Source organism: Panicum virgatum, chromosome 9K, assembly GCF_016808335.1.
Source record: "Panicum virgatum strain AP13 chromosome 9K, P.virgatum_v5, whole genome shotgun sequence".
NCBI lineage: Eukaryota > Viridiplantae > Streptophyta > Magnoliopsida > Poales > Poaceae > Panicum > Panicum virgatum.
Window position 1 is genome coordinate 52,154,366 of NC_053144.1, and position 25,031 is coordinate 52,179,396.

Consider the following 25,031-nt stretch of genomic DNA (forward strand, 5'->3'; position numbering starts at 1 on the left):
ACTCAATGTGTTGGCCTCCTTTTTTTTACCGGCCAACTCAACGTGTTGGCCTTTCTCTTTCTCTTTTTTTTAACCGGCCAACTCAACGTGTTGGCCTTTCTCGGTACAGCCAGATGGATCTGATCGGCTCGTGTTACTCACTTTCCCACATGCTCGGGAAATACTTCTTGAGGTGTTGGCCATTGACAGCAACAGGAAACTTGACGCCGTCCAATTCTTCGAGCATGTATGCATTCTCAGGCAAAACCTGATCAATCTTGTACGGCCCGTGCCAAGTTAGAGACCACTTGTCATACTTTTTATCTTTAGTTCCCAATGGCAATACTGCCTCCCAAACCAAGTCTCCATCCTGGAAATTTTTTGGCTTGACCTTCTTGTTGTACGCACGAGCAACTTTAGCCTTGTTTTCCTTAAACTTCTTGTTATCGCCATAAATTAACAGGACTAATTTATGGGCCGAAAGCAAGATGGACTTAAAGCAGAAGATTGAAGAAGGCTTGTAAATCGGCTCTTGCGTGAGCATTTGGGCCACATGGGCCATGTATCTTTAGATTTAGTTTAAGATTAGAGATAGAGTCCGATCGGGACAAGATTAGTTTAGATTGTTTCCCAAGTCTCCGGACTATAAATATGTACCCTATGTTATTCATGAAAAAGAACGTCATCACGTCTCGCAAACAACAATCTCGGCGCATCGCCACCCCTAATCTTTGGGTTTCATCCAAGCAAGCGTCATGCTGCCCTGATCGCTTCTCGCGATCAGGGCAGTGTTGTTCTTGCTTTTACCTTGGTATTACTTGTACTGAAGCGTTTTTTATGGCGAGTAGTACTAGTTATCTCGATGTTCGTAGCATGACTTTTAGTAGATCTGTTGTGTTTTGTTGCTTATCATCTATGAATATCATGTTGTCTTTATGCGATCATGTCATCATCTTATACTAGCTCTTGTTGCATAGAGTTAGCTGCGTAAAGGCAACACTCTGCTTCTTTTATGTCTAGTAGATCTAATTTGTTATGGTTTGCTCTTATCTCTAAGAGTTGGCGTAATATCTGTTAGATTAGGCCTTGCAAACGGGTTGGATGATCCGGTGGTATAATAGATGCTTTATCTTAGTCTTAATAGAGATTGTTCCGGGAATCGGCTCCTGCTAGTTCTTAGGCCTCTGTTTTGGGTTATGGTTTAGTTGTCTTTTACGTTCATTAGGCCCAGTCACGTGTAGGATGTTCCGGTCTAGCAGTGAAGCTTTTACCATCGTGGATCAGATTAATTAGATTTAATTGAAGCAGCTCTACAGCTATTTGCTTTATTTTATCAATATCCGGATACATGCAGATCCAATCTGACACCAGGACTCAATCGGTTCCTTAAAGCCGATGCAAGAGTCGTCCCGGGGAGCCGACCACGGCTCGGACTTACGTTTCCACGTGTTTGTGTATGCAGGTTAATCGTTGCAAGCACGTTCGCACCTTCCTGATCGGGTATAGGTCAGGTGGCACGCCCTGCGTCTTCACAAGCCGCGGCGTGTGCTGGAATTGCGGGCCGTCGACGAGGGAGCAGTGCCTGCCAGCGCCCCGGCAACCTCCCAGCTCTTCGTGTTGCCTGTCGCTGCTCGCCGGTGGGTTTCGACCGACAACACTTCTCCAATGACCAAAGTCTTAGCTCTGTCAGGTCCTCCACACTGTCATTCATCAAGGCTGCATATTGTTCAGTTGTCAGATCGTTCTGGAACTCGACATGCCTTGATCCAACCGTGATTTCCCATGGCAACATAGCGTCTTGGCCGTAGACTAAATGGTACGGCGATGTCTTTATGAGCTTAATACCCGTGACATGAAATACGATACGCCCACAAAGGTTCTGACAACACCTCATGCCAGCGCCTAGTATATTGATCAATCTTTCTCTTTATGAGCTTGATGAGGCTCTGGTTGGATGCTTCAGCCTGTCCATTAGCTTGAGCATAGTATGGAGATGATCTGATCAGCTTAATTCCCATGTCATCGGCGAACTTCCTGAATTCCTCTGATATAAAGACCGATCCTCTATCGGTTGTAATAGTTTGAGGAATCCCAAATCTGTGAATGATGTGCTCTTTGACAAAGCTAATCACATCTCTTGATGCTACTGACCTCATGGGCACTGCTCTACCCACTTTGTGAAATAATCTATAGCAGCTAAGACCCACTGGTGACCCTTGCTAGATGATGGGTTGATCTGACCAATCATGTCCATGGCCCAACCTCTGAATGGCCACGGTTTGATGATATGATTCATTATTGATGTTGGCACTATCTGAATTCTGCCAAACCTCTGACATGCCTGACATCCCTTGTAATATTTGAAGCAATCTTCAAGCATAGTGGGCCTGTAATAACCCGATCGCCTAATCAGCCACTTCATCTTATAAGCCGATTGATGAGTACCGCAGGTTCCCTCGTGAACCTCATGCAAGAGCCGATTTGACTCTGAAGGTCCCAGACATTTAAGCAGTAGTCCTTCCAAGGTTTTGTAAAACATATCATCCCCTATCAAAACATACTTCATAGTCTTGAGTCTTATCCTCCTGGGTGCCCCCCGAGCCGAATCCTTCAAGTAATTGAAGATATCGGCTCTCCAGTCTCTATGTTCTAGAAACTGAACCTCTACGTCGACCCCATCGGCCGTTTCTTTGTACCCGGAAGCCATCTATGCCAAATCATTGGCTTCATTGTTCAGAGTCCTGCGTATCCAGTGGAAATTGATGTACCTGAATTGTGACATCAACTCACGGCACAACATCCATATTGGAAAAAGAGCCTCGCTCTCACATCTATATTCTTCCGTGAGCTGAGAAATCACCAGCTTCGAATCTCCAAATATTTCCACTGCTTCTGCACCAGCTTCGAGGAGCAATTCCATCCCTTTGCGAACGGCTTCATATTCCACCAAATTATTGGTGCACGGGGCAGTCATCCTGATGGAAAAGGAGTAAGTCGCCCCTCGAGGTGACACCAACAGAATTCCCACACCGCACCCATCATCACAAGCCGATCCATCAAAAAACATAGCCCAAGCACGAATAAATAGTGCAGCAATATCAGTACTGATCATGTCTGCAACAAGATCCGCCAGTGCCTGTCCTTTGACTGCTTTTGCAGGCTGATAACGAATATCGAACTCTGACAATGCGAACATCCATTTTACAAGCTGGACTTTCAGAATAGGAGACGACAGCATATGCTTTATGACATCCGATTTGCATATGACAATTGTTTCCGCCGAGAGCAAAATATGACGGAGCTTTGTACATGTAAAGAATAAGCAAAGGCAAAGCTTCTCGATTTCAGGATGCCTGTTCTCGGCGTCTAACATGCGCCTGCTGAGGTAGAAAACCACCCTCTCCTGGCCGTCGTGCTTCTGGATTAACACCGAAGCAATGGAAGTGTCACCCACGGATAGGTACACATAGAACGGCCTATCTTCCTGAGGAGGAACCAACACTGGAGGCTTCGATAAATATTCTTTGATTTCATCGAAAGCTTGCTGCTGTTCTGCCCCCCAGCGAAACTCATCATCGGATTTGATCTTCACTAAACCCATGAACGGTTCGATGCGCCCAGACAGATTAGAAATAAATCGTCTGACAAAGTTAATTTTACCGATGAGCTTCTACAACTCTTTCTTCGTAGTAGGTGGCTTCATCGTCTTCACAGCTTCTTGACTCTTCAGGCCGATCTCGATTCCCCGTTCATGCACCAGGAATCCCAAAAATTGACCGGCCGACACGCCAAAAGCGCACTTCTTTGGGTTCATTTTGAGCCCAAACCTTCGAGTCCGCTCTAAGACTTGACGCAGATCTTCTAGATGCCCCCAGCTGATTTGGACTTGACCACAACATCATCAATATAAATTTCTACCAGTTTGCCGATGAGATCATGAAAAATGTAATTCATGGCACGCTGGTACGTTGCACCGGCAATTTTTCAACCCAAAGGTCATAACCAAGTACTCGAACAAGCCGACCGCGCCTGGTACTCTGAATGCGGTCTTGTTCACGTCTTCTAGGGCCATGAAGATCTGGTTGTAGCCAGCATTACCATCCATAAAACTCATCATTTTGTGGCCCGCAGCTGTGTTGATCAATGTCTCTGCAACAGGCATCGGGTATTCGTCCTTTGGCGTCGCTCTGTTGAGATCTCTAAAATCAACGCAGACACGCCATCGTCCATCCTTCTTTTGTACCGGTACCATGCTAGAGATCTATTCTGCATACCGGCACGGCCTGATGAACCCAGCATCCAACATTTTCTCCACCTCTTTCTTGACTTCTTCTAGGATTTCGGCCTTCATCTGACGTGCTCGTTGCTGAAACGACCGAAACCCTTTCTTGAGCGGGAGCCGATGCTCGACGATGCTTCTGTCTAGACCGGGCATCTCAGTGTAGTCCCATGCGAAACAATCCCGATACTCTTTCAGCAGTGCAATCATCTCCTCACGCAAGACCGGATCCAACTTTTTGCTGATAAATGTCGGCCGTGGCTTATCCCCAGGACCGATGTCAACCTCTTCCAAATCATCAGCTAACGTGAACCCGTATCCCAGCTTGCCATCGTCTGAAAAACCAGCTGCGAACGCAGGCGAGTCTTCGTTATCCACAAGATCAGCGGCAAACACAGGGAGATGACAAGAAAAATTATTTGGCCAACCGCATGGGCTGGCCGTTTCTATACTTCCATTATCATTCGAAACAAAATAGTCAATGAGTAGCCAACTGTCGGAGCAGGCCATCGTATGTACATGATGTAACAATTCCGACCCCAAATAGGATTTTTCTATTTTTTGGGGCCGGTCGCTGGGACCGGCCTCTCTAACTCTATTACACCCCGTAGCATGCCTCGGTCCGTTTTTTGTCGTCTCGATCCGATCACAGTCTTCCATTGAAATCCCTGAGATCGGCTCTTGTCCTTCTGCGTCCCAGGCGTTCATATCTGCGAGCGAGACCTCGCTGGAATTGTCTGCAGGGACCACTTCTACTTCATTGCCATCCCATTGGACCAGATACTTATGCATTGTGGAAGGGATACAACAGTTGGTGTGAATCCAATCTCTCCCAAGCAACACCATGTATGTACTCTTGCTGTTGACGATGAAGAATGAAGTCGGGATCATCTTGCGGCCCACTGTCAACTCCACATTAAGAACCCCCATTGCCTCTGATGGTCGTCCGTTGAAGTCATTGAGCGTCACGTTGGTCTTGATGAGGTCGGCAGAAGAACGCCCCAACCAGCGCAGCACTGAATATTGCATCAGGTTGACTGCAGCACCGGTGTCAACCAACATCCTGTTAACGGGTTTACCGTTGATGAAGCTCTTGAGATACAGCCCCTTCAAATGCTTGTAGCTTTTTTCCTTTGGCTTCTCGAAGATGATTGACTGGGGGCCAAGATCCAACTGTGCAATAGGTAAATCCTCCGGTTGGGGTGCCCGGAACTCTGATGGGAGCACGAACACCATGTTCACATCAGCCGATGGCTTCTCATCGGCTTTTGTCTGCTTGGGGCGCCACTCTTTTCTTGGAGGGCGCCTTTCCAACCTTCGCGGGTGCCTGACCTGTTCCGCGAGATCCGGACGCGCCTTTCTCAGCACATCAAGGTATCTTGCTTCTGCCTCTTCTAGATTGCGTAAATGCTGCACTCTACGCTTCTGCGAGCGATTAAGCCCGTCAGGATACCACCGTGGGCGATGGTACCTGTCTTCTTCTTCTGGCTCGAGATCACCCCTGGTCGGCCGCTCAACATGATCGTCGTGACACACTTTGGGCCCCAAGCGCCGAACACCGATGTCTCGCCTGACTGGCGTGTCCGAGGCCTGCACTCCAGACAATCATCTATAGTGGGCAATCGGCTCATGCCGGAATTCCAGCAGTACCTGAAGAACGGGCAATGACAGTGGTCGCGTATAGCCTGGCGCCTTCCCAGCGTCCTCCCTGTGCGGTACTCGTACTCCTCTTCTTCCGATTGATATCGGCGACGCAGCTGGTGCTGATACTCATATTTTTCCAGAAGCCGATCAGAAGCTGGAAGCTGATTACGGATGTGACACACTTGTTCTTCAGTAATATGCTGTTGCCCTGGCTTATTTTGATCCTGGGGCCGTTTGCCAAAAACGGCCTCTCTCCTTTGCTCGTCACGATGGTGTACAGGCCCCGCCATGTTGATCTGGAATGAAAAGTTCTGGCTCATAGGAGTGAAGTCTGACAACTCTACCACGTTGGCTTGTGGGAAGGGCTTCGTGTCGACCTTCATCGTATGTCGAGCCAGGATTAATCGGCCTTGCTCGGTAGCCGATTGAATCTGACGACGCAGCTCCTTGCATTCACCCATGGCATGAGTGAACGAATGATGCCATTTACAGTATAGCCTCCCCTGCAGCTCTTATGCGGTTGGTAGCTTGTGATTCTCTAGGAGCTTCAGCTGTTTTTCTTTGAGCAGCAGATCAAATATCTGCTCTGCTTTGGCTACGTCGAAGGCGAAGCCCTTCACAAGCCCCTGCTGTTTGATCCATTTGCACGGGACGGGGTTTGCCCCCCCCCCCCGAGTCCACTCTGCCATGGCCACTTCTTGTTCCTCGCCAGAGTCATCAGACTCATCCGCTTGGGCCATGTTCACATGGCGCTTGAACTTGTCCTGGTACAACTCGGGATGGTAAAGCTCATACGCCGTAAGCTTCTGCACCAGGTGCGCTAGAGATGTGAACTCCAACTGGAAAGTCATATCCTTGATTGGCTTAGCGAGTCCCAGAACTGCCAGATCGACTGCCTCCTTCTCCGTAATGTATTCCGACACGGTCTCTCCTCGCTTCTGCCTGACTTGGGCGAGGTCGGCAATCCCAGCTTCAGCAGCCTCTGAGTGATACTGGGTATGGAACTGATCTTTCAGCTGCCTCCAAGTTCGAATCGAATCTGGAGCCAATGACGCGTACCATCCAAAAGCTGGGCCTGTAAGAGATTGGCCGAAGAACCGGACCCTCAGCGGATCCGATACTGAGATCATCCCAAGCTGCGTTAAGTATCGGCTCACATGCTCAATGGAGCTGGCTCCTTCTGACCCGTTGAACTTGGTGAACTCAGGGAGCCGATACTTGGGTGGCAATGGGAGCAAGTCGTAGTCACTTGGATACGGCTTGGAATAGCCGATCGCTTTTCTCTTGGGCAGGATGCCAAACTGGTCTCTCAGTATTACACTGACCTGCTCCACACTAAGAACTCCTGGGGCCGATGGCTCAGCACTCGGCCCGGTAGCGTACTTTGCCAGCCATGCTTGTTTCTCCGCGTCTGCTCCAGAAGCTCCTGGGCTTACCAACTGTGCTGAACGTTTTGGACTGACGCTGTTAGGGATGTATGCGCACGTGTAGCCGTACGGGATTTCCTTGGGTGGCTCGGTCAGGAACTGGCCTTCTCCAGGATCACCGCCGATCTTGTGAACAACATAGATCGGCGAATTCTGTTGTCCAGCTGCCGCGAGCGAGTAGGACACTGGCGGCCTAGATTGCAGTGCAACTTCCCCCTTGTGGCTCCCCAGGACTGGTCCCGACGGGGAGTACTGGTTCTTGATCACCTCCTGGACAACGCGATGTGCCACGCGCTCAAGTTCGTTCACCAGGCTTTATGAGTGCCGATGAAGCGTATGACCCCCGTATAGTTCATCTCCTGGCATAGGGCCCTGGTTCGCTCCTCTGATGGCACAGACAGATCAACGTTGTCGAGGGCGCCTTCTGGTGAGAACCCCTTCCACCTGATGCCATGGTTGCGGGTCCTCTCAAAAGAGCCGATGAGATCGGCTTCGAACTGAGCTTTGATCTCATCGTATTTTTGCTTATGTTCCAGAGTCAGCTCTTCATACGTGACAGGTTTGGTGACCGGCGGAACCGGTGCTTGGTCCTGAGCTCCTGTCATCTCTGCGACGGGCATTGTTGTTGATGAAGGTCCCACCGGGCATGCAAGAATGTGTTGTCGGTCGAAACCCACCGGCGAGCAGCGACATACAACACGAAGAGCCGGGAGGTCGCCGGGGCGCTGGCAGGGACTGCTCCCTCATCGACGGCCCGCAATTCCGTCATGCGCCGGAGATTTCGGAGAATGTCGGGCGTGCCACCTGACCTATACCCGATCAGGAAGGTGCGAACGTGCTTGCAACGATTTGCCTGCATACACAAACACGTGGAAACGTAAGTCCGAGCCGTGGTCGGCTCCCTGGGACGACTCTTGCATCGGCTTTAAAGAGCTGATCGAGTCCCAGTGTCAGATTGGATCTGCATCTATCCGGATATTGATAAATAAAGCAAATAAGTGTAAAGCTGCTTCAATTAAATCTAACTAATCTAACCCACGACGGTAAAAGCTTCACTGCTAGATCGGAACATCCTACACGTGATTGGGCCTAATGAACGTAATAAATAACTAAACCATAACAAAAAACAGAGGCCTCAGAACTAGCAAGAGCCGATTTCCGGATCAATTCCCTGTTAAGACTAAGACAAAGCATCTAACACGGCACCGGATCATCCAATCCGTTTGCAAGGCCTAATCTAGCAGATATTACGCCAACTCTTATGAACAAGAGCAAGCCATAACAGATTAGATCTATTAGATGGAAAAGAAGCAGGGTGTTGTCTCTGTGCAACTAATTCTACGCAACAAGAATTAGCATAAAATTGAAACGTGAATGCACAGGAACAACATGATATTCGTAGATGATAAGCAACAAAGTACAATAGATCTACTAAAAGTCATGCTACGAACATCAGGATAACTAGCATTACTCACCATCAAAAAACGCTTCAGTACGAGTAATACCAAGGTAAAAGGAAGAACAACGCTGCCCTGATCGCAAGAAGCGATCAGGTCAGCATGGCGCTTACTTGAATGAAACCCTAAGATTAGGGGTGGCGGTGCACCAAGAGTTGTTGTTTGCGAGACGTGATGACGTTCTTCTTTCATGAATAACATAGGGTACATATTTATAGTCCGGAGACTTGGGAAACAATCTAATTCTATCTTGTCCCGATCGGACTCTATCTCTAATCTTGAACTAAATCTAATGATACATGGCCCATGTGGCCCAAATGCTCACGCAGGAGCCGATTTACAAGCCTTCTTAAATCTCTTCATTAAGCTCATCTTGCTTTCGGCTTAATTTATGGCGATAACAGACTGGCACATACAAACTTTCTCGCTACGAACGCATGGACGATCCGTAGACATATTTCAACAGTCTACACCTCACACACATATATTTAACAACCCAAATCAAATTTGACCGAGCCAGCAATAAAACTTTATAACCATATATATATATATATATATATATATATATATATATATATATATATATATATATATATATATATATATATATATATATCCGTGACGGACCTCTCGGGGGGGCGAAAGGGTGTATGTCGCGCGCACGATAAACCAAACATCCATCACCTGAAGATTCTGGTAACACCAATTCGGCCCATTATATTAATTAACGCCCGAAGCCCAATAGCTATTTATTTACACATTCTTCTATTGCAGAGTAGGTTGTTGGGATCTGTAGTCCATCAAAGAGCTTTTTTTGTAGGGTGGGCTTGCTGTAGCACCTCCTGCTAGCAGTTATCTTTATAGTTTTTTTTTCTTTTTATCTTCTTCTTTGAATTTTATTTCTCTTTTCTTGCTGTTTGCTTCCTTAATACTTTTCCCTTATTCCGATCTTGCTTCCTTCATGCTTCTGTTTTTCTATTTTCATTTTTCTATTTAATTTCTGTTTTACTAATTATTTTTATGCGTGCTTCCTTCATGCTTTTTTTCTATTTTTCTGCGTGTAGTTAATTTGTTCACACTGTCTAATCATTTGTTCATGTTTGTAGATTAAATTGTTAGGTGATATTAATTTATTTATTCGTGATATTTATTTTATTATTAATTCTATAGAATTTAATGTTTGTGATATTTATTTTTTATTATGTATCCTATACATCTAAAAGTTCGCGATAAGTAATATTTTGTTCGTGGCACATTACTATTTGTTCGATATGTTTAATCTTTTTGTTCGCAGAAAATAATTGTTGTTTGTGTTCTTAAAATATTTATTCTCAGTAATTAAAATTTATTATTTACTATTAGAAAAATATTTTTTATATGCATGCGCAAAACCTCTCTTCTATTTTGCTTCCTGACAACATGCATGCACCAATTTTTGTTCATGATATTTAAATTATGTTCGCAGTGTACAACTTTTTGTTCGTTGGGCTTAATATTTTGTTCGCAAAGAGATGCATTTGTTCGCAGTAATACATACGTTCGAGCTTTATGAAAAAATATTTGAAAAATAAAATTCTCCAAATATAGTTAAGTGTGGTCTTGTTTTGAAGATCTTGACATAAGAAATACATTCGTGCAATCGGAAATTAATTTGGATATTCACTTTGTGATTTATAGATTTTTTTTGCTTCAAACTTCTTTGCATGTGGCTATGTTATTGTTTTGTCCTTTCTATATGTACGCACATGCTCTTCTATTTTTATGTGCAAACAGTCAGATCTATTGGGCTGAAAAGGGGTCCACCACGCGTGGAGCCTTTCCTTGAAGCGATGGCGGGTGTCCTGTCGCCTTCAACAACGACATCTAACCACACCCTCTTGAGGGCGCCAACGGCGCAGCATTTTTCTAGTAGAAAAACTCACCTACGCACGTCACCATATCACGTTTCTTTTTTTTATTCTAACGTTATTACTCGACCAGTGCAAGCAAGCTGTCACGTTAGAAAATGGAAGAAACAGCCCGTTTCTTTGTTCCAGTAGATCTCATTCCAGTTGGAGGATTATAGCAAAATTTGGGTCATTGATTGCACCATGATCTCTTGCTAGGTGAAACAAATTAAACGCAAACAGCGACGACACATACAGGTTGTTGGACGTCAGACGATCATGTCCACAGGCCACACCACAGCATCACCGAAACCCAAGTAGGTCTAAATACTGCCTCTAATTAATCCAGCATCGTCTCCGACCTGCAGGTAGAGATCGAATCGTACGAGCACACACAACCATGTCAATGGCCAACGCGCCCACTGCCCCACTCCTAACAGCAAACCAGGAGGCCGCGCCGGCGAAGGAGGCATCCATCGACGACGTCATCGAGATGTACTTCGGCGCCACCGGCGTCCTGCAGCTGCTCAAGGCCGTCTTGGTCGCCTTCGCCTGGGCCTTCGACGCGCAGCTGGTGTTCATCTCCGCGTTCACGGACGCCGAGCCGCGGTGGCATTGCCTCACCGCCGCCTCGGCTGGCAACGCTTCGTGCTCCCCGGCGGCCGCGGCCTCGCGGCCGCCGTGTGACCTCGCGCCGGGCTCATGGGCGTGGGACCGGCTGGCCGTGGCCTCGGTGGTCTCCGAGTGGACCCTCAACTGCGCCGGCCCGGCGCTCGTCTCGCTCCCCGCGTCGTCGTTCTTCGCCGGCTGCCTCGCCGGCGGGTTCCTGCTCGCGACGCTGGCAGACTCGCTCCTCGGCCGCAAGAAGATGCTGCTCGTGTCCCTGGCGTCCACGTCCATCGCCGGCGTGCTCACCGCCCTCGCGCCCAACATCTGGGCGTACGCCGCCCTGCGGCTGGTGTCCGGCTTCTTCAGGTCGATGGTGGGCACGTGCACGCTGGTCCTCTCCACGGAGCTCGTCGGGAAGAGGTGGCGCAACACGGTGAGCGTGGCGGGGTTCTTCTGCTTCGCGGTTGGGTTCTTGTCCCTCCCGGCGCTCGCCTACGCGTTCCGCGACGCGTCCTGGCGGAACCTGTACGTCTGGACGTCCGTGCCTTGTCTCTGCTACGCCGTCCTGGTCTTCTTCCTCGTCCAGGAGTCGCCGCGGTGGCTCCTGGTGCGCGGCCGGAAGCAGGACGCCATGGAGGCGCTGCGGCAGATCATGTCGCTCAACGGGGGCAGCACGGCGGGCCTCAGCTTCTCCATGCTGGACGCGTGCGTGGTGCGCGAGGACAACGCCGCGGCGAGCGGCGGCGGGGGCGTTTTCGCCGCGCTGCGGGCCATGTCGGCGCGGCGGTGGGCGCTCCGGAGGCTGGCGGCGGTCATGGCCACCAGTTTCGGCGTGGGGATGGTCTACCTAGGCATGCCGCTCAACGTCGGCAGCCTCGGCTCCAACCTATACCTGAGCGTCGCGTACAACGCGCTGGCCGAGCTGCCGTCGGCCGTCCTCGCGTGGCTCCTCATCCGCAGGGCCAGCAGGCGGAGCTCGGTGATCGCGCTCACCGCGGCGGCGGGGGCGTGCAGCCTCGCGTGCGCCGCCGTCCCGCGGGGCGCCGCGGCGGCAAGGATGGCCGCCGAGGTGCTGTCCTTCTTCGCGGCGTGCACGGCGTTCGACGTCATGCTGGTCTACGCCACCGAGCTGTTCCCGACGTCCGTGCGCAACTCGGCGGTGGGGATGGTGCGGCAGGCGCTGGTGCTGGGCGGCGTGGCGGCGCCCGTGCTCGCCGCGCTGGGCCGCGAGAGGAGCGCCTGGTCGTTCGGCGTGTTCGGGGTGGCCATCGGGTGCTCCGGCCTGTTCGTCGCCTGCCTGCCGGAGACGAGGGGGAAGAGCATGTCGGACACGATGGCGGAGGAGGAGGAGGAGGGGAACGAGGGCGCCGTCGCGTCGTGCACCGGCGCGACCGCCGGTAGCACCGATAGCGACAGGTACGCCGTGTAATGTAATTGCGCGAGTCCATGTTGGTTTCGCGGTACAGTAGTTTCTGCTTCAGGTAAACCACGTAGCTTAGCTGTCAGCATGTCACTCGTGTGATCTGTTTGCATTTTTTGAGTTTAAAAATCCATACTACTATCTTTCAAAAAAAAAATCCATACTGTTCCGTTGTACGAGCTATGCAATAGTGTCAATCGTGTTGTCTAGTAGGAGTAGTAGACAAGTAGTAAATCCATATGAACGACAGCAAGGATACGACGCAATTTGTTTGAGCCAGCAAATCACATCGAAGGTTCATTCAACGAGGTGTCAAGCGTCAGCCATCTTTGTCTTTCAGACGCTGTGCTGCTTTTTTATCCAAAATGAAACCGGACCCAGGCCGAAATATGTTTTGTATGTATGTCTAAGTGTAGCATGGCCTAAGTTGCCTGTACTGGATTAATATGTTTTGTATGTATGTTTATGTGTAGAAAGACACATCCTCCACTTGTGATCTACTAGCTCCTGGCGCACCTCGAGTCTGGATTCAGGGACTGTGCCGCGCTCGGCTCCACAGTGTTCATTCAGTATGAAGGCTATCTTATACAAACTAGTACAAATAAAAGCGAGCAAATCTCTTCTTTTTTAATACAAAAAGCGACCAAATCTTGCCTACCGGCCGGGGCACCGCCCACCGGAGCTCGAGCAGTCTCAATATATGCTAAAAAGTAAGTTAAACGTTTCAAAAAAAAAACGACTTAAACAATAAATGCAATACTATAGTGCATCTTATACATCTGCAAGTAGTAAGGCTAACCGCACTGGGTACTGCAAAAGCCTCTCGGGACGGATCAAAATTCTTTGCAAAGGGTGCTGCAAAGCTCCCGCTACGCCTCCGTTATACTAGCTATAAAAATATAAAATATTATTGATGGCTGTTTACGTGCACACGAGTGTTGTTGAGCAACGACCATGCCCTCTTTTTTTTTTGAAAAACTTTCTTGTGCTCACTTTATTTCATCACAACCTCAGCCAAGTCGTGAGACTCAAAACGAGTTATTACAAACTCTGGGAGGAGATCGTTCCACGCCATGGATAAATATGAGCAACAACGAAAGACGATCTCATCTCAGCTCGCGCCTCCCTAAATAGTTAACCTTCAGCAACTCGGCTTGTGGTTTGCTCCAGCACTCATTGATTTGTGCCTCTCTTTTACCTTCTGAACTTGCATCATTTTCTGTATGGTTGCCCTTTGCCATACGGGGTCAGGGGGCTCCAAAACACGAGTGTTTCAGAGATCTTCTGTCCGCGGCTCTTTTGCGTATTCAAGAACAGGCTTGTAGCCACACATCTAGCTAGAAAACATTCGAAAATTAGAGTTAATCATTTATTTGCCTCAGGTGATGGATTCTCATCCGTTAATCTCTCCCCATAAACATACATTATGAACAAAGATTTCTTTTTATGCGACGGACCTAGCTGACCTGGATTGATTATCCGTCACTGTAGTATCGCACTACCAACGGTCTGGAACTCTGGATACAGGAGGAAAGCAAAGAAAACGCGCTCCCCTAGAAATGGTGAGTAATTAATTCGAATAACTCCCGGCCATCCTCCCGCACCATAAAAGGTCCAAAGACACCCCCCCCCCCCCCCCCCCCCTTCCGCAGACCAAAAATTAGCAGCAGCCTCCGCCCCCTACCCCCAGTTTCCCCCAAACGCCATGAACTTCTCCGTCGGTGGGAGCGGCGGCGGCGGCGGCGGCGGCGGGGGAGACCCCGGCGGCAGCGGCGGAGGGGGAGGCCCCGGCGACGGCCGCGAGCAGGCGGAGCGCTGGCTGGAGATCGCGGAGAAGCTCCTCGCCGCGCGCGACCTCGTCGGCTGCAAGCGCTTCGCGGAGCGGGCCGTGGAGGCCGACCCGCTCCTCCCGGGCGCCGACGAGCTCCTCGGCGTCACCGACGTCCTCCTCGCCTCCCAGTCGGCCTTCCCCTCGGGCCAGCCCGACCCGCTCGCCGTCCTGCAGCTCCCGCCCGGGGCCGCCCCCGACCAGGCCGCCGTCTCCCGCGCCTTCCGCCGCCTCGCGCTCCTCCTCGGCCCGCGCAACCCGCACCCGGGCGCCGACGTGGCGCTCCGCCTCGTCAACGACGCCTACGCCGTCCTCTCCGATCCGTCCCACCGCCCCCCGCCTTCCGCCAATCAAGCGATGGGTAACCCCTCCTCCCAGCCTGCCTCCGCGGCCGGTACCGCCCCTCCGGCCTCCGAGTTCTGGACGGCGTGCCCGTTCTGCTGCTACGTGCACCAGTACCCGCGCGATCTGGTCGGGCGCGCCCTCAAGTGCCCCAACGAGGGGTGCCGCCGCGGGTTCGTGGCCGCTGAGATCCCGACCGCGCCGACTATCGTGCCGGGCACTGAAATGTACCACTGCGCCTGGGGGTTCTTCCCCCTCGGATTTCCCAATGCTGCTGACATGGGTGGCAACTGGAAGCCTTTCTACAAGATGTTCCCGTGGAACACGGCTCCCAGTGGCGAAGGTAGGAGCCAAGGGTACCGCGGTGGGAGCAATTTTAGGCAGCCGCAGGTTGGCAGTGCTCGTGGTGGCTCCTCTAGAGGTAGGATCAAGAAGACAACCGCTCGCAAGAAGGTTGGAGCAGGGCTCAAGAGACGTTCTTTTGGTGGTGGCGTGGAGAGCGGCATTGATTCGTCCATGCTTGGACAGGAAGGGTGGGCTGGGGATGAGGACGGTGGAGATGGAGATGGACGGGCCGAGGAGGTGAGGGGAATTAACATAAATGAGGCGGCTCAGGCAACAGATGGCAGTGGTAGGGTGAATGTTAGTGGTGCTGGCGGGGTTGAAGATATGGGCAACTTCCATATTGATGTTGATGCAACAGAGGATATATTGGGGAATTTGCACAACCTGCCTTTCTTGAGGGTGGACAATCTTGGGCGAATGCTTTAGCTGTTAAGATTTGCTAGCTGTGGAGGAGTATTGTATAATTAACTAGGTCGAAGCAGATGTCTCAGGGGCTGACCCTTGTTCAAATGTTCATTTTGCTGTAATCATCCCACCCCTGTTATGTCAGATGTAGACTTGTAGGCTACATTGTACCTGTTGTTACTTAGCTGGAGGTTGTGTCGGACAGGGCATATTTGTGGTATCTCCATTAGTTAGAGATACATGCCCTTTGCCTTTGAAAACAAACTTGCGGAGTTTTTCGCTGATGCGTGAGGGGAATAATGCTTCATAGAGGTGTGGCTGGACTGGTTATGCTTCTCATCCTACTTTTGGTTTCATCCTGGCAGTGACAGGAAAGGTTGCTGAGAGCAAGTAAGTGAATTATGTTCTTCTTTCTGAGTACAGTTTTTTTTTTGGCTACAAATACATAGTTCTTCTTTCTGAGTACAGAAAACTTTTTTGGCTACAAATGCTCAAGTCTTAGTAGTTATGATAAGTTATTATTGATTTGGTACTGATCATTACATGATTCCACTGTGTGAAGGTGATACCTGATATTGTTATCATTTTGTTATAGACTGCTTGGGAGTTCATGCGTTAACTACGAGCTCTATTCCATTTTCCATAGGTTTCTGTTAAACAACATTTGTAGTGCTGTTGTTAGGATACATTCGTTTAATTTCTATTTAGAGTTCACATTTATGTCTACATATAAGGTAAATGATCCATTATCTGTTAAATATGAGTTCTTGAACTGTTGCTTGATGTCACACTTAAGTGTGCACCTACATAAGAATAAGATGCATGGGTTCTTAGGTGACGGGACGAAAGACAAGTCGTCGTTGAGTCTATAAGTTGGATGAAAATTTGTATTGAAGCGAAAAGGGCCTCGAGAACAGTGCAACCTGCTGCACGTTATCTTAGTACCATTTTGCCAGTACTCAACCATGAGAAATGGGTTAATCTTATATCATCTTGGGTGCTAAATTCAAATGCTGAGCTTTCCTGGATCATCTAAACTTGGAAACACACAGGATGAACTTGTTCTGGAGAATCTTAGTACTGATAGCACGGCAGAGAAATGAACTAGGGTGGTTACTGTAGCAAGAGCTTGAAGGTTTCTGTTGAACCCATGTCATCATGGCAGCGTATCAATATGAATGTAGAAGGACATTGTTCATTTCCTTTTTACTATATCTCATAGTTCATTTCCTTATCACTATTTTCCACTGAGAAGAAAAGAACAAAACAATCACTTCCTTTGGGGGTAGACTTATTTACATATGTGTGCATCCTGTTTATGTAGTTTAAATTGTCCTGAACCTGTTCTTGAAAAGTGTGTTGCAGAATTGAACTAGAGGTTGTTCTCCTGGGCTTGTTCTTTGCCTGCATTTTAATTATTGCTCCCAAATAAAACTTTTGGAATTAGACTAAGTCATATGTGGCTTCTTTCAGGTAGAGAAACTGTTTTCTTTCACAACCAGCGGCAAGTTGTCCATGCGATGCCTTGAAGGAAGCAAAGCGTCTTTGGCCCAGCTTAGGGGGGAATACCAGCAACACTAACCTGAAGACATTCCTTTTGCTGTTTTTATCTGCTTGTTAGGCTTGTTAGCCCCATGTCTAGGAGAGAAACACATGCAAAACTCCGCCATAAGTTTGCCCAGAAATGTAAACTTTAGTTGTTGTCTTGTCAGCAATTTCAGACCCGTGACGTTTTTTTATTGCTCTTCGCTTATGTTAAATGTTCAGGCCGAAAGAAACTCGCAGGGTAGCATCGCTGACCCCATATCAGCGACTCTTTAGTTCACTCTCACACACGTGCTGAATGGGGAGCCATTGGATTGCATGATCTGAGAATGTGAGATCCCCTCGTTACAGAATGTGATGTAAGCTTCAGAGTTCAAGTGTGGTTTCCTAAAACTAGGGCTTCTCGATTGGAAGTAATAGCCCATTTTTTTTATGTGAGCATTTGTAAATTGATGACATCAAGCATAAATCATCAATTTTTTTGTTGTTAAGCATAAAGCATTCGGAAATAATAGCCCATTTTTATATCATCCATCAAAGTCTGCGATTACCTGTTACAATCTCTGGGCATGAAGTCCAACTTCCACCTCCACAGTTCATGAGGCAGTAATTCAAAATCTTAACACAAAGGAAACTGAATTTACTGTAAATTCGAATTTCAAAGCTATGCACTGAAATTATTTCCACACGAATGACATGGAATTCCTACGTTAATCATCGTTTCCAGTTTTCTCATTTACAGTGAACATAAAGTTCATGGCTCATTTGATCCTCTATACTGATGCTAGCCTAATACGAAAGCAATACACAAACATGTATGCAGTATGCTCACGATCTTTAGGTACAGAAAAATGTGAAGAATGCCAACTCGTTAAAGACCAAACAAAATCACCCTCGCCATCAACATCATAAGGAGTTGAGCACCAAATATTTCTTGCATCACTCTAGGCAGCTTGGAACGATGATCCTTGTAATTATGATAGGCTGCAAACAACTGCTTATGCAATACAATAGAAGCCTTCACCTCAAATGCTTTGTTCTTTAACAAAATCATTTGATGACAGCTGCATACGAATATTCTAAATTTGTCCAGCTACACCAGCACGAGCCCGCAGTGTTTCTGTACGTTTACATTTTTCCATTTGTTCCACCAGCCAGTCTATGCCAGATTTGATCCCCCTCCTGAAAAAAAAAACATCACTATCGCATTAAGACGATATAAGAGACCTTTAAAAAATTATGCACCCAGTAATCAGTGGGTCATGTCAAGGCTTCTCAGTTCAAGACTCTGAGTTGTAATTAGCAATTACTTTCAATATGAGAATACATGCCTATTTGGGAGGGCTTATTCCAGCTTCGGGTTTAATTGTTTTGTGCAAATCGAGCTACTTGTTTTGTAAGCTCAGGCTAGAATGAACTTGAAGCCAGGTGAAGCCAGTCTTTTTGTTTCATCGGCTTTGACTTCACAAGTGAAGCCATTTTGAGAGAAGCCCTCCCAAACGGCCCCTAATCTTGAGCATGACCCTCAAAGTAGTTATTCCATAAGAGAAATGTGTAAAATTTTCTAATATCCTTGGACAAATATAACAGCTCTTTAAATTTCATGTATTGAGTTGAACTTCCACCGGAATCAATGTGGTTTCTGTGCTCACCCATCATAGGCGGATACAGCCTGAAACATATATGGCCTCTCATCCAGCTCTTTAAGATTCAGAAACTTAGCCAATTCTTCATCATTGATGACCCCAGGTAAATCCTGATCAAAGAAATCCAGAAACACCTCAAAACATGAGAACAAAGGCAAATAATAAGTAAACAATTCGATAGAAGGATGTGGATCCAGTTTTACAAAACTGACCATATAGTTACTGATTGCCATGTGATGTTTTCGGGCATTTTTTAATTGAACAGTGTTCATTGTTATATTTGCTTTATTCTAGAAACTCCAGCATGCTTTGAGAATCCTTGACATTCCCTCCACTCCAGAGTAAAGGGACACCTATATTCATTTAACATGGTTTCTAAAAAAATGTCACAGATTTCTCTATGAAACTCCAAACCTCTCATGCATATTTTCAGGACATGTTTATGAAATAAGTGATCAAAGTTATACATTGGACCATGGAAAAACAAGAGCGAGTATAAGTCTCTTTATGAAAATTTATAGACTGCTCGACAACGTATTCAGTCTCATCATGACGTGTAGTCTCTTTGCAAATATAAAAATTTACACTCGTGTATCTCACAGCATGTACACTTGACAAGGATGTTAATTTGACTACAGTGCCAGCTTTATTGTAAGCACTGCATATTTTAATCTTAACAATACATGTCTTGTTGCACAAAATATAGCATAAATAATGGAAGTAAACACATTACACATCACCTGCTTGTTTGCAACAATCAAGAGCGGTGCTCCTCTCAGATGCTCATGGCGAATAACCTTCTCTGGAGTAAGAAATTTAGTTTAGGTTCTTTACAATGAGTCCTCTTCACCCTTACCAGAATAGGTAGTGCATCAGCAATAAACCAGTAGTTCATAACTAAAAGGAAAAAGAATTATCTTACCCAGAGCAGATTTGGCATCTTCAAATGATGATGCAGTAGCAGCATCAATAACATACATTATGGCATGAGCCTCTTCATAGTATTTCTCCCAGATTGCACGTAGGCCAACCTACCAAGCAGGTAAGTGTGTCAGAAATCTGAACTTGTATAATCTTTTAGTTGTAGTACACAATCAAATTGAACTAATTTTCTATTTTTGCCAAGAATAACAAACATACTAGGTTACTTATTAAAGTTAACACATCCTAGTTTATTAATAAAAAATATATTCCCCAGATATTAAAAAACTTGAGATAAAAAGTAAAATGTATGTTTGTGATGCCACCTCGATTAGCTTGACAACATTCAACTATCAATAATAATAGAGGGCAGTGTGGCAACAGAGGTCTTAATAAGAAAATAGAATCCAGTGTGATGCCCCAGTAACCTTACCTGACCACCCAGATCCCAGAAAACAAGTTTTGCATTTGCATCTTCAATGCGGCCAATGTTAAGTCCAACAGTGGGAACGACACGATCAGGTGGAAGTCCTCCCCCCTTGAGATATATTGATTTCAACTTCTCCAGCAAAGTCTACGAAGCATGTTAATATAGGTAAAGGAATCTAGACATTGCATTTTCAATCATAGGTAAAGTGTTTGCAATGCAATGTAGCTACATAGAACACCACGATAAGCAGCAGAATAGGAGCTGAAAGCATGGTCATGGTATGGAGAGACCAGAAACTTTTTCATGACTCAATTGTATATTTCTTTAGTAAAATTGACATCGGGAACCATGTTTGCATAAAGAAGTGTCAACTTCTTCTTGTTATAGGAAATGAAAGACACGAAGCAATTACCGTCTTGCCAGCCTTATCGACACCAAGAATAAGAACACGGAACTCGTCCTTGGTAAACACATACTTCCATAGGCCATAGAACAGGGAGAACATCCCCTCTAGCCTGGTGTGTTCCTCTCACGACGAACTGCCCGCTAATACGGTGGCACCCGACCAGCAAGCCACGTCCTGAAAAACAATCGCACCGTCACAAATATTTTCTTCAAACAGTATAAGCAGGAACGCCCAAATTACCAGACACAAAGCTAAGCCATCCCAATAATACAGGGCCGAAGCATCATCCAAATTCGCACTACGCTCAGAATAATGTGTCGCGGACACACTTCCTTCCCCGATTCTTAAGTCCCAAATCCCCACGAACCCTCGAATTCCCGGGACAATTGTGAGGGGTGAGAACTGAGAAGCCGCACGTTGCGACACCATTCTAGCCCGGAGAGGAACAAGCAATTCAGCCTACGGAGCATGGAACGCGTCGGGGTCCGATCAGAATAGCGGAACCCAATCCTCAACCCACCAATCGATAAAGAGAAGAACCCCCTCAAAAAAGAAAAACATCCGAGGCAACTGAACGTCTGAACCATCATCGGGAACCAGAGGAGGAGAACGGTGGAGATCTGATCGCTCACCGGAGAGGAGTCCCCGCGTCGTCTCGACTGGAGTGGCAGGAGGCGGAGGCGGGCGGGTTTTGAGCCGCCGCGGCGGTGGGAGCGCGCCCACCGGAGTTAGGAGTCGCGGCACTCGCCCCCCACCCCGACCCCGACCGCTGGGAGGGCTGGGTCCGTCGACGGAAGGCTGCTCGCTCCGCGTCACAGACAGGTGGGGCCTGGTGGGACAAGTGCTTCTTGGCCTGCGCTGCCAGTGGCCGTGGGCCCGGGCGGGCGTGGTCGCCCACGTACCGACTACCGAGCACGGTTCACCAAACCGGTGGGAACCGGTTCAGTTTCACCGGTTACTGATCAAATAGGTCCGGTCTGGTTTCGGTTTGAGCAATTTGAATTCAAAAAAAATGAAAAATTTCTAAAAATACTTCAAAGTGCGACGAATGTAATGGTGTCAAATTTTCTCAAAAATTCGTTCATTTAGTATAGTTTGCGGGGATTTAAAGTTAAACAAAAAAACGTGCATATAAAAAGTATACCAATACAATACAATGTAAAAGTAGTACAAAAGAGGGTTGGAGAGTTCATTTAGGCTAAAATATATTATACAAATATTTATTTAGTATACTTTGCGGGCATTTGAATTTAAACCAAAAAAAGAAAAAAAATTGAATTTGGCCGGTTACCAATCAAATCGACCGGTTAACCGGTCAAACCGGCCCGTATACCGGTAAGCCGGTCGAAATCGATTGAACATGCGATTTTGAATTTGATTTTGAATTTCACTAGTTTTCAGTCAAGCCGATCCGATAAACCGCTACCGGACCGCGCCAGTTTTACCGAACGTAAACCCTGCTATCGAGAGGTGCCGCTCTTTGGAGGCGTCGCGCCGGGCGAGCGCGCACCCGCGTCGGGGGACCTGTCGGACATGGTTCGGCGGGCCCAGAAGAGCGGCGAGACGGAGAGGGCCTGCCGGTCGGTGAAGGGGTCGTGTTTGTCGGTGGCGTCAGCGGCGGCTCCCACGTTACGGACCTTACGGACCGTGGAGGAAGAACGCGGCCACCGCTTGAGTAGTCTGTTGGTAGTAGGGTTGACCCGCTAGCGCCGGGAAGGCAAAGACTTTGCATACGCGCACGCGCACCGAGATACAATTCCGTGTATGGAATCTACGGAGTACTCCCTCCGTTCCATAATATAAGCACTTCTAGATTTAGTCAAAGTCAAGTTTATTCAACTTTCACTATAAATAATAACTAATTTATAAAGATTTATAAGATAAAAATAATATTACTAGATTCATTATGAAAGCAATTATCATAATATATAAATATTTTTATTTAAAATAATTCATTCATAAGAATATTAATGATCAAAGTTGAACAAGTTAGACCTTGACTAAACCTAGAAATGCTTATATTATAGTACGGAGGGAGTACTACTCTACTACATGCACTGGTCAAAGTCTAAGCTCCAAGCCTCCAATCCATCAAACAAATAAGTACAATTTTTTTTAAAAAAAGATCAGTTTAGAAACGGGCTATGCAAATGCGAGGTGTACCCTATCAAATTTGGTCTTCAGTTTCACATGCATGATGGATGAGGATCGGAGCCATTCCGGACAATTTCGATGGCAAAACGAAGCGTGCTGGACATGGGTAGAGTGGAGAAGACGCTGTGAAAAAAAAGTCAATTACGTAGATGGTTTGGACTTTGAAAACCAACATACTCTTATTTTGCTACTGCCCCTTCACAAGGAACAAAGATAGATAATGAGGAATGCCTAACGCATGAGAAGGAAGGGGAGGGAACACGAAGGAAAAAAGCAAAACAACAATTAAATAAATCTTACAATACGATTCCTGCACCAAAAGCGGGCTAACGGATAGGGCCACGTAGCCCGTTAGTGCATTGGCCGTCCGATCCGGCGAACTCGCAACCGTGTCCGTTCGATTGCGAATCGGTCTGGTTCCTGCCTGTTTCTTTGTCAACCCGAAACCTCGAGAACTGTCTCGGGCTTCGTCGCGCATCCCCGGCAGCATGGCTCCTGGCCCCAACTCGCGGCGACCGGCGAGCTCCACGCTCCAGATCTCGCCAGGCGCCAGCGCCGCCGGTCTTCCCACGCCACTCGGCTGCCTCCCCGACGCGCCGGCCCCGGCCGCTGCGGCGCTGCCGCCTCCGCCCTGGCCACCTCCCTGAAGTGCCTCCCCGCCCCCGCCGACTCCCCGACCGCCCGACGTACCTCCCCAGCCGGCCCCAACGTGCATCCGCCCCGGCTGACTCCCCCCATGAGATATTGAAACAGGTTGGGCATCAAGAAACATCCACTCGATGCACTGGTAAATGATGCTTAGCCTCATTTATTTATTTCTCATTGGGTCTTGGGATGGGCTTGTAGTCGTAGCTGTTTATGTCAACCTTTTGCTCCAAAGCCTGTGAATGCGAAAGTCGCTAAATTACAGTCAAAGCAGAGATGCATTTTCTACCTATGAATGCAGCATATCTTCAGTTCGTCCTCTAGAGTGAGCTTCTTAGGCTTATAGGCTCCTTCCACTGGCCCTGTTCGGCTTAGCTTTTGTTGTTTCTACAACCTCCCATTCTATATCCTCCTTTTCCTTTGTCACTTCTTTGCTGCAAAAAAATAAAAAAAATCGAACACTGTTACATAGATGAAGACCAAAGGAATGCACAACGAACTTGTTCATGTGATTTAGGCAAAGTGCAGAAAGGCTTGAACCATTTACCTGCCATGTATAAGATGAGCAAGTCCAACCCTGTAAAATTGCAGCCCTTGCCCCGAGTAATTTACAGCCTTAATTCACATAAACGTTTGACCAACAATTATATATAGATACAGAATACAAATACAATTAAACCATTTCATTTAACGAATAGAGAAATGCCTAATACATATTGATGGCATATGTTCAAAGTTGATCGATGTATCACAATACAGTACAGTTAACTTCAGTTCTGTATGGATAATTGACCTCCTAGGCTGCCTATGACGTGTATAATCTAATATCCCAACAAAGATTGTTCAACCAGTCCCATCCTTGCTTCTAATAATATAACCCATTGATGACATCCAATTAGAAGTCTGAATAGAGTCAATTAACTGCTTCCTAGATGACTCAGTTAGACTCCATTGCCCCAACTCCAATCCAGCTATCTTGAAGTCTACTAGTATATTATTCTAATTAAATTCACCCATCTACCTATACAATCTCTCTAACATCACAAATGTCGTCTACATACCAGCTCACAAACTTTGAAGGGTACGGCCAGCTATTCAGACTTCATCTGGAGACCACGAAGATTAGTAGCTATCTTCTTTGCCCTTTTATTTTCTTTTGCAACAATTTTTGGGATTTAGGTACCTTCAAAATAACATAATTTTTTTTACAAACTATGTCCATTGACACTGTTACCTTTGGTAGAAGTGATTACTACTCACATAGTCAAGTACCATTTGTCAGGAGAGCAAGTGAATGTTCTCATCTCTGTTGCCTACGACGATGATGTGCACCATATGATTGATGAGTGCCTTGTCCTAGAAGAAAGCAAAGAACGGCCAACTATATACCTATCTACTGATGAAGATGATGAGCACCATGTACATTTTGTGGTAGGAAGCTCATCAGATAAATATTTTTTTCCCAACTTGTTGAATGGTGAGTGAACTTTGTTGTAGGATGTAACAAAAAAGGTAGAGGATCCAAGGAAAATGCTTCACAGTATATTGTAATTGTAACACCCCAGTGTTAATTTAGGTGCTAATTCCGTGCTTAGTCGCTAATCATCACTTAAGCATGGTTATGAGTGTTAATCGTGTAGGCTTAGTTAAATTTCAGTTATTG

General features: G+C 47.1%; 3 protein-coding genes and 2 long non-coding RNA genes across 7 annotated transcripts; 3 read left to right on the top strand and 2 right to left on the bottom strand.

Moving 5' to 3' along the window:
- Positions 1-10,763: 10,763 nt before the first annotated feature.
- On the top strand, positions 10,764-13,157 carry LOC120652147 (organic cation/carnitine transporter 2-like). The gene has a single exon (XM_039929882.1). It carries the CDS (start codon positions 11,073-11,075, stop codon positions 12,708-12,710), a length of 1,638 nt encoding a protein of 545 aa, XP_039785816.1. The 5' UTR covers positions 10,764-11,072; the 3' UTR covers positions 12,711-13,157.
- A 1,193-nt stretch (positions 13,158-14,350) lies between these two features.
- Positions 14,351-17,360, top strand: LOC120652148 (SKI family transcriptional corepressor 1-like). The gene is made up of 2 exons (XM_039929883.1): positions 14,351-16,011; positions 17,095-17,360. Exon 1 carries the CDS (start codon positions 14,407-14,409, stop codon positions 15,640-15,642), a length of 1,236 nt encoding a protein of 411 aa, XP_039785817.1. The 5' UTR covers positions 14,351-14,406; the 3' UTR covers positions 15,643-16,011; positions 17,095-17,360.
- A 473-nt stretch (positions 17,361-17,833) lies between these two features.
- Positions 17,834-21,367, bottom strand: LOC120652149 (ADP-ribosylation factor-related protein 1-like). The gene is made up of 7 exons (XM_039929884.1): positions 21,202-21,367; positions 20,576-20,743; positions 20,167-20,307; positions 19,735-19,843; positions 19,553-19,614; positions 18,819-18,922; positions 17,834-18,348 (listed from the first exon to the last, which is right to left on the bottom strand). Exons 2-7 carry the CDS (start codon positions 20,666-20,668, stop codon positions 18,246-18,248), a joined length of 612 nt encoding a protein of 203 aa, XP_039785818.1. The 5' UTR covers positions 20,669-20,743; positions 21,202-21,367; the 3' UTR covers positions 17,834-18,245.
- Positions 21,368-23,021: 1,654 nt separating this feature from the next.
- On the top strand, positions 23,022-24,799 carry LOC120652150. 3 transcript variants are annotated; one of them, XR_005666468.1, is made up of 2 exons: positions 23,022-23,510; positions 24,433-24,799. It is a non-coding gene; the product is annotated as an uncharacterized LOC120652150 (long non-coding RNA). The 3 variants fall into 3 exon arrangements; XR_005666469.1 differs by having other exon boundaries at positions 23,022-23,476; XR_005666470.1 differs by having other exon boundaries at positions 23,035-23,510; positions 24,651-24,799.
- LOC120652152 lies at positions 23,516-24,436 on the bottom strand. The gene is made up of 2 exons (XR_005666471.1): positions 23,916-24,436; positions 23,516-23,802 (listed from the first exon to the last, which is right to left on the bottom strand). It is a non-coding gene; the product is annotated as an uncharacterized LOC120652152 (long non-coding RNA).
- Positions 24,800-25,031: the final 232 nt, after the last annotated feature.

Excerpts from the sequence above, each read along its gene's own strand:
- LOC120652148 (XM_039929883.1), top strand. The coding sequence starts at position 14,407 with ATGAACTTCTCCGTCGGTGGGAGCGGCGGCGGCGGCGGCGGCGGCGGG.
- LOC120652147 (XM_039929882.1), top strand. The coding sequence starts at position 11,073 with ATGTCAATGGCCAACGCGCCCACTGCCCCACTCCTAACAGCAAACCAG.
- LOC120652149 (XM_039929884.1), bottom strand. The coding sequence starts at position 20,668 with ATGTTCTCCCTGTTCTATGGCCTATGGAAGTATGTGTTTACCAAGGAC. Across the intron at positions 18,923-19,552 it reads TGATTGTTGCAAACAAGCAG|GATTTACCTGGGGTCATCAA; the intron begins GTGATGTGTAAT and ends TTCTTTGATCAG. Across the intron at positions 18,349-18,818 it reads GCTGTATCCGCCTATGATGG|GAGGGGGATCAAATCTGGCA; the intron begins GTGAGCACAGAA and ends TTTTTTTTTCAG.